The sequence below is a fragment of the Pteropus vampyrus genome, unplaced genomic scaffold (genome assembly GCF_000151845.1).
Source record: "Pteropus vampyrus isolate Shadow unplaced genomic scaffold, Pvam_2.0 Scaffold19, whole genome shotgun sequence".
Taxonomy (NCBI): Eukaryota; Metazoa; Chordata; class Mammalia; order Chiroptera; family Pteropodidae; genus Pteropus; species Pteropus vampyrus.
The window spans coordinates 5,901,566-5,912,849 of NW_011888800.1; the positions used below are offsets into that span (position 1 = coordinate 5,901,566).

At 34.6% G+C, this 11,284-nt stretch overlaps 1 protein-coding gene across 1 annotated transcript in view; it reads right to left on the reverse strand.

The window, feature by feature from the left end:
- Positions 1-11,284, reverse strand: part of FSIP1 (fibrous sheath interacting protein 1) — a 176,976-nt gene that overhangs the window by 163,811 nt on the left and 1,881 nt on the right. Inside the window, exon 2 of the mRNA XM_011354897.2 lies at positions 6,511-6,643. Coding sequence (XP_011353199.1) covers positions 6,511-6,636 — 126 coding nt within the window. The 5' untranslated portion in view covers positions 6,637-6,643. The remainder of the gene's footprint in view (positions 1-6,510; positions 6,644-11,284) is intronic.

Genomic DNA, 11,284 nt, shown 5'->3' on the forward strand with positions numbered 1-11,284 from the left:
CAATTTGGTACAGCTGTGTTTTCCTGAGAACAAGACATCCATGGCTGCGTCAGGAAAAAACAGGGATCATAAGGCCCTGAGGGCTGAACGTGGCAGTGAGAGTCACAGCACAAATGAACAAACCAAAACCTCAGGGAGAGAGAGCCAGTCACTTCTGAGAGGAGTACATTTCCTCTCCCAGTGGAAGGATTGTCTGCTGCACATCTTCAGGGCTCAGGCCTTGGAGTGATTTATGTCCTCTCTGCACCTACATGATCAACTCTCCCCCACTGTAATCGGTGCCCCCTTGTTAACCTCAAAGGCAGAAGGTTGGTGGTGCTGAGAATTAAACTGCCAGGGATACAGGACTGCAGGAGCATCTCTGTTTGCCTGAACTAGAAAAAAGGCCCTAGTGGAACTGAGGTGAGTCAGTGGTATAATAATCATAACCACCATTCATTGAAGAATTACTATTGGCCACATCTTGTACTGAGTACTTTACACACACTGCCTTGTTCACTCCACACAATGACTCTATGGTAAAGGCACTGCTACCCTGATTTAACAAAGAAGAAAACAGATCCAGGATAGAATGAAACCAGTAGAGGACCAATTTATAAACAAACAAAACAATGCCTACTTGATGTAATCTCAGAGGTGTTAAAGAGCGTTCCCTGTTCAAAAAAAAACTGTCAAAGGCTGGGTAAAGCCTGAAATTCCACACTATGCAGTAAATCCTTAAGGCTATATAGTTCTGTGAAAACACTGAAATTGCCAGGAGAGGTTACATAACCCCTGTCAGTCATTAATATCATGACGTAAATGAATTTAGCTTATGTTTCCCCGAGAATGGATTTTTATATAGAAGAATATAACTAGAAGATAACTAGATATTAGCAATATACTTGGATAGCACATTTCAGGATATACAAAGACCTTTCATATATATCATTCTATATGATCTTAAATCTTAGAATGAGCAGGAAGTAATAAGGCAAAAAGATGAAACTGGAGAACAAAAGGCAAACTTTGCCCATATCACAATTTTACCCACAGTTCCCCACCCATCTTCCCCAGCCCATTGCCCATTGGCCTCTCTCTTCCTAACCTTCCTTCTCTTCTACTTGTGGCTTATGTGTATGATTTTTCTTTCTTCTTCATTCTCAAGGCCACATTCTACCTCCATTTTGCATTGCTCCAGGTCCCCTACTCCATACCTTCATGTTAGTCCCAGGAAAGGTAAATACTCTATAAAAACCTTCCTAACAATTAGATTTCTACCTGAAAGCTGTGGGATTTTTTTACAAAAATTACAACTATTGGCTCTTTCAATAAAAATATTCAAAAGCAACAATAAACCAAAATATTTTGAATGAGAAATCTATTATTACTACAAGAATTTCATTTAAAAATCTAGCATTTTAAACTCCTTTTCTGCCATACAGAAAATTAAGGTAAGAAATTAATAAAAACTAAATTTGATCATTAAAACTAATCAAAATTCCAGGATTTATTATTCAGACAATATATAAAGCTTTATAGACATTGAATCATTTGCAATCAGCAGTAAGCATGAAGTATATCTATGGCTTTTTTCCCCAGCCTAAGACAAACCTTACTTATTTTCCATGAATTTGATTAATATAAGTCACGATTTTTAAGAGGCTTTGCTTTTGATATAAATATCAAAGTCCCTATTGACTAATAAATATGCTAGAGTTTGACCTATAGTTTAGTGGGTTCAAATAAAATCTCGCCTGAAGTGATTGCTGATATTTTTCTTTTAAATAAATAAACCTTGAACAAAGTAATATTAATCTATGCATTGAAACCTGTGTGCCAATATTGTGAAATTGCTGCTTTAAAAAAGTCATCACTCAGGAATATATATGCAGAAATACTAAAATATTAATTCTATATCTAAATTTTGTCAGGTCTTTGCATATTATCCTACCTCTATAAAGTAGGAAAATCTTTATTCTAAATTTATTGAACACATATTTTGTGAATACTTACTGTGTGCCAGACTTTATGCTGAATGCTGTGAATAATATAGGAAGGACTGACCAATTGAGCTAAAGAATTGAGACCAATAGCTAAGATGTGCTAAATACTTACTAGATGCCAGTCACTGTTCTAAGGACTTTAAAAATTTTGTCTCATTTTATCCTAAAAACATGCATATGAGATGGATAGTATTATTAATTCTTTGGACAGATGAGGAAGCTGGCACAGAGAGTCAAAATAATTTGCTCAAGATCACATAAAATGTGGTCAGCAGAGCCCTAATTCTGAACTAATGACTCCAGAGTTTAGGTTTATATAATCCCTATGCTTGGGACTAAAGAATCTGAAATTGTTTTTATATTCCAGTTTGAGTGCTATGGAAAACTGAATAAACTAAAAACTACCATCTACTTAGAAACACACAAGAACGTTAGGGAAATTGCCAGTGGACAGAAATTAAAGGGAAATGACAAACTAGAACAGGAGGCTTGTAAAATCCTTACAGCAACTGCTCTATTTAAGGATGGGGGTAGAAGCAACAAAGAGATGCTAAGGAGGATGTGCTGGCATCGGAAAGCTACAGGCTTTTTTTAACCCATGCAGGGGTAGGAGAGTAGGCCTTGGACTCATGCAAGATAAGGAGATGGAAAGGAACCTTACCTCTCCTGCTCCATAAAGCTATATCCCTCAAAGAGGTGCATCCACAGTGAGAGCATAGACTAGGAAAACACATCTAGCCAAAAGCACAGGGTAAGAATAAAGGACATGTCCAGGTTACAAGTGGGAAAAACCTTTCCTGAGAATTTGCAACCACAGATTCATGCTTCATGTGGGTTTAGGCTCCAATTTATATTATTCATGAGTTCTGGGGTGCTTAAAGCTGAAAAATTAGCAAGCGAGAGAGAGAGAGAGAAAGAGAGATTGATTCATGCCAGTGGTATCTCTGAGGCATCTGGCAGAAGTAAACAGAAACTCGCTCTGGTAGACATAGTTTCAAATTAGGCTCCATAAAATTCCCAAAATTAAAACTTACATTCCAAAAGTTCAAAAGCCATGAACATAGGACCCACAATAAGCAAGAATCACAATAAACCAAAGAACTTGAGATGTTAAAATGCTGACAAAGATAATCATAGAAATATTTTAATTGATGTTTTAAAAAATCAAAAAAAAATACCTATGAGATTAAGATACTGTAAAGAACAGCTGGATTAAAAATAAACTAAAAATAACTTCCAGAAATTAAAAATATATTACTAAATTTAAAAATTCGATAGATGGATTAAAGAGCAGATTTGACATAGTAAAAGAAATTATTCAAAAAATAGAAAATATATGTTAAAAATTCCCCAGCATGAAACACAGAGAAATAAATGCATAGAAAATATTAAAAAGAAGATAAGAGACATGAAGGATAGAAGAGAAAGGTTCAATGGACATTGAATATGACTTCCAAGATGATGAAATAGAAAAAAATGTAGGTAACACGTGAAATGTGAAAACACAATGGCTGAGAATTTTTCAAAATAAATGAAACACACAGATTTTTACATTGAAGAAATACTAGTCTCCAGAAAGACAAATTAAATATATCCATACTAGGTGTGTAATAGTAGATACAAAGAGAAAACCATTAAAGTAATCGGGAAAAAAATATCTAAACTAAACAATCCACACTGGAATGAATATTGGGATATATAAAAGCTTTCTCACTGGTAACAAGAGAGGCCACAAGCACCCAAATATAAAACATGAAACTATAAAACTTTCAGGAAAAAAAAAAAAAAACAGGAAAAAATCTTTGAGACCTTGGGTTAACAGAGTTCTTAGATTCAACAAAAAAACACAATCTTCAAAAGAAAAAAAATTGATAAATTGCACTTAACAAAAGTAAAAAACATTCTTCCAAAGACACAGTTAAAAGAATGAAAAGTCAAACTATAGACTGGGAAAAAAATATTTGCAAATCATATATCTGACAAAAGACTCTATCTAAAATATGTAAAGAACTCTTAAAAGACAACAATAAGAAAACAAACACCAAAAAAAGTTAGACAAAATATTTTAACATAAACTTTCCAAAAAAGTATATAAGCACATGAAAACATATTCAATATTATTAGTCACCAAAGAAATGCAAGTTAAAACCGCAGTGAGCTACTATTATATACCTATTAGAATGGCTTTTTAAAAACATCGACAACATCAATTGCTGGTGAGAATGCAAAGCAGCTGGAACTCTCATATAATTCTGGTGAGAACAGAAAACAACCTGACAGTTTCTTATAGATAAGCATATACTCTGGGGGTAGCTCCATAATGTAGTAGTAGGCACATCTGCTTTACACACAGAAGGTCCTGGGTTCATGCCCCAGGTGGAGCCATGGACCTCGGTGCGCCGGGCCGTAGGTGCACGCCGCGAGCACGTGGGAGGAGACACGTTCTCCCAGAGATCCAGTTCTTAAGGGGAGACGGCAACATTCGTAGGTAAGGGGTGGAAGTGGTGGGGGGAATTAAAGAGGGGAAAAAATATATATATATATACATACACACTATATATATATAAATATATATACACACTACATATATATACACACACTATACACACACACACACACACACACACACACACACACTTACCATACAACCCACCAAACCCACTCTAGGTATTTACCTAAGAGAAATAAAAACCTATTTTACACAACCCCCCCAAAAAACATACAGTATGCAAATATTTATAGAGGTTTTATTCATAATCACCAAAACTTGCAAACAACCCAAATGTTCCTCAGCTGGAGAATGAAAACAAACTGCGGTACACCCATACAATGGAATACTATTCAGCAATAAAAAGGAGTGAAATATTGATACATGCAACAACATGGATGAGTCTCAAATACATTGTACCAATAGACAAAAGCCAGGTTCAAAATCTATATACTTTTCAATTCCATTTAAATGACCTTCTGGAAAACGGAACATCTATAGGGATAGAAAACATATCAAGAGTTTCCAGGGATTAAGAGTAGGGGAGATTTTTTACAAAGGAGTAGAAGGAGGCAATTTTTGAGGGATGATGGAACTGTTCTATATCTGATGATGGTATCACTCTTCACCTTTGCCAAACTCGGAACTATACACCAAAAAAAACAGTGAATTTTGCAGTATGTAAAATTATTAAATTAGAAACAAAAAAGTCAACAAGATACAATGGTAATAGATGGAAAGATTTAATATCATAAAGTTAGAAATTCTTTCCAAATTAAGCTATAAATTCAAAGCAATTTCAGTCAAAACCCCAACAGTATTTATCACAAGACTTGAAAAAGTGATCTAAAATAGAAAGCCAAAATAGCTAAGTCCTAGAAAAGAATAAGGTGTCCTATCAGACATCAAGAATTATAACAAAGCTACAAGAGTTAACACACGGTACAGTAATAATGCAGGGTTAGATGAAACAAAACAGAGAGTTAAGCTAGAATCTATATTTTACAAAGTCACCTGCAGCTAGGGTTCTGGATGCATGTTAGGATCATCCAGTTAGATGCAGCTGCACAAGATTTAACAAGAAGCGAGGCAGAAGCCATCTTCCTGCGCTCCTGATAGGAAGCTGGCAATATATATATTCAAAACTGTCATCTCTGCATATCTAGTCACCAGTTTTGTGGTTCTGAGGGACTAGTGGCAGTGTCAGAAGCAGCAACACCAACAGCTTTCTTATCTCTGAATTTCATCTATGGCAGCATGACCTGGGAACCAATAATCCAAGGGAAATCCTCTCGTGATTTCCTCTCCTGCAGACTTTCCACTGATTTTGAAGAAGTGGATTTCTCATATTCGATCCCTTTCTGCTGAAAATGCCTAGAGTGCTTTTTATTTCCTAACAGACAAAAACTCTAAAAGTTTCACAATGCAGAGTCTAGTACATAAATCAAAAAAATTAATGAGAATGGATTTATAAACTTGCAGTTTTTTTCCATCATGAGGTTCAAATTTTTGTCATAATTCTAAAACAAATAAATTGCTCCATATCATAGACAAAAAAATCGATTCTTTAAAAAAGATCAAGTTTAGATATTTAAGAAAAGAAAAAGATTACTAAAGAAAAGGAAGTCATGGCCAGATAATGTTCCTGCAAAACATATACTATGTGCTCTTTACCCAAACTGTATTTTTTTAAATTACTGAATGTTTTTAGAGAGTCGATGGTGGCATAGCAGATGTTGCAATACAAAGCTTTCTTAGGGAAAAAAATAGTTAACACATGAGTATTAACAAAACACAACTATGAACAAATAAGCCCCACTCCAAAGTAAGGGGAGGAAAAAAGAAAGAGGGAAAGGAGGTAAAGAAGGAAAAAGTAGTTCATATTAAACGTTCTAAAGTAAAATCCAAGAACTCTGTGAGTGCTCCCTGAACGCACCCTCTAGAAAAGAACCTTAAAATGGAATATCAAAAACAACTTTAGTTTATCAATTGCTAAAGGTCGCGAGGAGTTTAAATCATTTCTAAACAGCAAAGTACCTTGAACGATGATGGCTCTGGTGAGAGCACCTCCAAAGAAGCATTTGAACCTCTGCTCCCAGGACGTGTTTTTGAACTTGAGGCTGGTTTTGAAATTCCATCTAAGTTTCCCTTTATAATATCCATTGATACCCTGAAACAAGCAAGCAAAAAATTTTAAAGCAAGTTATGACTTGTGTATTTAAATGTTTCATTAGTGCTAATATGCAATTAATTCAGAGCCTTTGTCATAAGGACTAGGTTGCTACCAAAGTCACACTACCTTAATTTCATCAAAAGACATCTGTTTGTGGATCATTAAATCTTCTTAAATCATTATTTAGGTGGAAAACATGCTGCCTAGGGTGTTAGTTCTGAAAGTGGCTAAAAAAGAGTGAATGCCATCTGGATGGCTTCCTATACCTCCAAGAGAAACTAGTAATGCGTCCTTTGACTGAGAAGACAGTCTTGGAGCATTGCACCTCTCAACCAGGATTCTTGCTTTGTCATAGTGATTGGCTAAGGCCTTGTTACAATATTGCCTGCCTTATTCCAGCATTCCTCATTCTAGCTCAACCTTCAGCCTAGTTTTTCCACTCCTCCCTGGTGCCACATTTTCAAGGAGCAACTATCTCCAGGTCACTGCTCTTTTTCTGTCAATCCTCCCCTTCTAAAACCTGCCATTCTATTTCTGCCCTCTGAAACAACTGAGAACAAAAACTACTTTCTCTACTAAGGGAAAGATGTTCATTATCTGCATACACATCACCAATCATTTCAATTCTTTTTCATGTGACACTGTCCACAGGCCTTTTGCCACTCTGGCTCCTCTATTCCCAGTGCTGCTTTCTGAAGCAGGAAATATTATGCAGGGTGGTTTAAACTAGTGGAAGAACTTGGGCACTGAAGACACATTGCTCCTTCTAAACTGTTCCCTTCATCAGGACCATTCCAGATTTGTTCAGTAACGTGGGGGTATCATGCATGCTGAGGAAAATGGAATAGGGAGAATTCCAGATTTTGCCTTCTCAATACTTAGCTTCATATGTGAATGGATATCATCCACCAAATCCTTTCCTAAATTCCTATCAACTATGAATTAAACTACTTCTCTCATAACAGAATAAAGAAAGGCAATTGCCTCCAGCTCAGCAAGTATAACAACATCCTTTTCTTACCCTACAAAATGACTCACTCATCTTTCTTTCTTTTTGTTTGAATAGCATAGGGAGAATCTAGGGATGTTTTGGACACAGGCAGAAGCACAAATATAAACAACCGGATGCTCCTCCAACGCACACAAAGGGATAATATAATTTGGCCCCAACCAGTCTTTGTGCCAAAGCTGATGCTTAAGGGACCACTAGGTCAACTTTTTCCATCTCAGCAATGAAAAAGGCATTGATCTCAACACTATTTAAACTCTGCAAAAGGGTTTAGGCTCACTCAGGAAGGCACTGACATTATTACTGTGGGATGACTGATCACCCTGGCCCAACACATCACAATCAAAAAGCACAAGTCACCAAAAGGCCAAATATCTTGTAAATGCCCTAAGCAGCTTGTCAGAGGAGACTAACTGCAGCTTACAGAGGGAGTACTGAGATGGAAGCATGTCCAGAGCCAGTAGAATACATGTCAGTAAAGGGAGAGGCCCAGGGAGCCCATCAGTGACATGGATCAGGTAAAAGTTTCCAGGGATTTTTCATTTTGTTTTAGAAATATATCTGTTCTGCTATGTTTGTTCCTGAAAATAATAAATTAAATAAAATATATTTCCCAGGGAGAGTGGGGATATAACCGACAATCTTATGAATTTGGCCATATAGAAAAAAGCATGGATAAAGGGCATTAAAATCAGTATCTTATAGATGTATTTAAATGTTTGAGAAGGAATGTCAATAGCCACATAGAAATTCTACAAGAAAAATAAAGCATTGTACCAAAAAGCAATCAAATGATAATAAAATACTTACAATTACATAGCACTAAATGTTGATTTAACCAAATACTGTGCCTTAATGATACAGAGTGTAAATGGGGAGGAGAAATTTTATGTCATAATATAAAATCAAAGAGAATCTCCAAAAATTGATAAGCCCAAACAATAGTTAAATAAGCATAATACTTACAAGTTCAGATGGTTGCCCCTAGAAAATAAGACTAGGGATTGCTTCTTTTTTTTCTCCATTGTAAATGTTATAGCAGTTTGACATTTTTGACTAATTACTTTAACAAAGATAAAATCTAATTTTAAGAATAATAAATAAATGTAAAATATGAATTCTCCAGAGGATTGGAAGGGAATATAAATATAATTTACATAATAATGAGATTAGTTATTTACTAAGCATGACACCAAGAGCATAATCAAAAAGGAAGTGACAAATATATTTGATTACATAACATTTAATGCTCAAGTGTCAAACCAAAAAAAAAAAAACTACAAATTAAAATACACCTGAGAACAGAAAAATATATGCAACATAGATGATTCACAAAAGGTTAACAAATTTACATATTTAAAGAGCTCTTACCAATCAATACGAAAAAGAAATATTCCAATTAAAAAAACTAGCTAAGGGCATAAACAAGGGATTCACATACCAAAAAAGGAAGAAAGGAAGGAAAGGAGGGATAGAGGGAAGCAGGCAGGGAAGAAAGAAGAAAAGAAAGAAAGAAAAATTGTCAGTATCTTCTAAAGAAAAAAACAGGTCTAATTTCTCTAATTAAAGAAATATACATAAAGAAGGCTGAAAGATGATCACAAATCAAAGAAGTAACAGGTGGGTTCTGGATTGCCGCATTCATGCGTGTTCTTGCATCATTTTTTACTTTTCGCTTATCTGTAGTTCTAGTTTTCTATTATCTTGAATTCGAAACTAATGAATTTATTTATTATGGAAAATTTTCTAGAATACATTAAAGTGTATTCAAAAATAAATAAAAATCACTCAATATTCTCCACTCTCAGCTAAACATTGTTGGCACATTTCTTTTCCATTTTTGCTCTATGTCTCTTCAACAAATTGGACCCAAATATTTCTCACTTAACATTACATGATGAGCATTTTATTACACTAAAGATACTTCAAAAATAGAATATTATTTACTTCATGCTATTCCATTAAATAGAAAGAAATATGACCAGATTCTAAAGTGTAACCAATAACTGCTAATACATACCAACTTTTTATAACATTCATTTCAAACAAAATCAAACTTTTTCATATAGGCTTGTGAAAAATGCAACCATCATGGATGATTTAAAATCAAAATGGGGACACATAGCTGCTGTAATTTCATATTTTGGGATGAATGGAAGAACTAAAGAAGATGAATCCTCCTTGGTTTAGTATTGATGATTACCCAACCTAAAGAAAAAAGTGGCATTACATTTATTTTCATGGCTTTAACATCTAAAAGTTATTTTATAGTAGATTTTTCACTTTACATATGTGTTTATTATGTAAGGAATACTTGTCCATGAAAGAGGAAAAAATCAAATTACACAGAATATAAAAGGTTTTAAAACCAAAATTCCCCTCACCCCAAAAACCACTGTTAATAGATTTTTGTGGGTCTTATTTTTTTAGGCATATGCAAACTTTCTATCTTTTATACCTACTCCTCCCCAATACAAATACAAACAAATGCCATGGTGCTTTGCAACTTGCTTTTTCACACTTAATATATTTTGCAGATAAACTTCATGCTTTCAAACAATGGTATAGTTTTCCATTGCAAAATGTAGCTTTTTTAAAATCGGCCCATTTAGGTTGAATATGGAGTACTTGCTAATAAAAGCAATATAAAAGTTTACTCAAAATAAATCACAGATCTAAAAATAAAACTTAAAACTATAATATTTCTATAAAATATGTGTGATTGTGGGCTAGGCAAAGAATTTTTAGATACAGCAAAAGCATGATGCATAAAATGAAATGTTGATAAATTGAAATGCATCAAACTTTAAAACTTTCATTCTTCAAAAGACATTGTTAAGGAAAACAAGGCCTAAATATTAGAAGAAAATATTTGTAAAACACATACTTGACAAAGGACTTGTATCCAGAATACATAAAGAGTATGAAGACTCAATAATAAGAAAACAAAAGATTTAAACAGACATATCGCCAAAGATGTATGGATAGCAAACCAGTACGAGACGTTCAACATCATTAGTCACCAACGTGAATTAAAACCACAATGAGATACAACTACATATTCAAATGGTGAAAAATAATTTTTTTTAAAAAAACTAACAATATCAAGTGCTGACAAAGTTGTGGAACAACTAGAACTTTCACATATTGCCTGTGAGAATGCACAATGGAGCAGCCATGTTACAAACTGCTTGGTGGTTTCTTATAAAGTTAAACAGACACTTCCCATATGACTCCACAATCTCATTCTTAGATATTTACCCAAGAAACGAAAACTTAAATTCACCCAAAAACCTGTATATGAATGATTATAGTAGCTTCATTAATAACTGCCAAAAACTGGAAACAATCCAAATGTCCCTCAACTAGGGAATGGCTAAGCAAACTATGGTTCATCCATATGGATTACTACTCAGAAATAGAAGAGAACAAACAACTGATACAAAACCTGGATAAATCTCAGATACATTATGCTAAATTGAAAGTAGCCAGATTTAAAAGGCTCCATAGTGTTTGCTTCCAATTATATGATATTCTGGAATAGACAAAACTACAGGAACAGAAGACTGATTTGTGGTTGCCAGGACTGGGGGTGGAGAGGGGGGTTAACTACAAAAGGGTACAAGGGG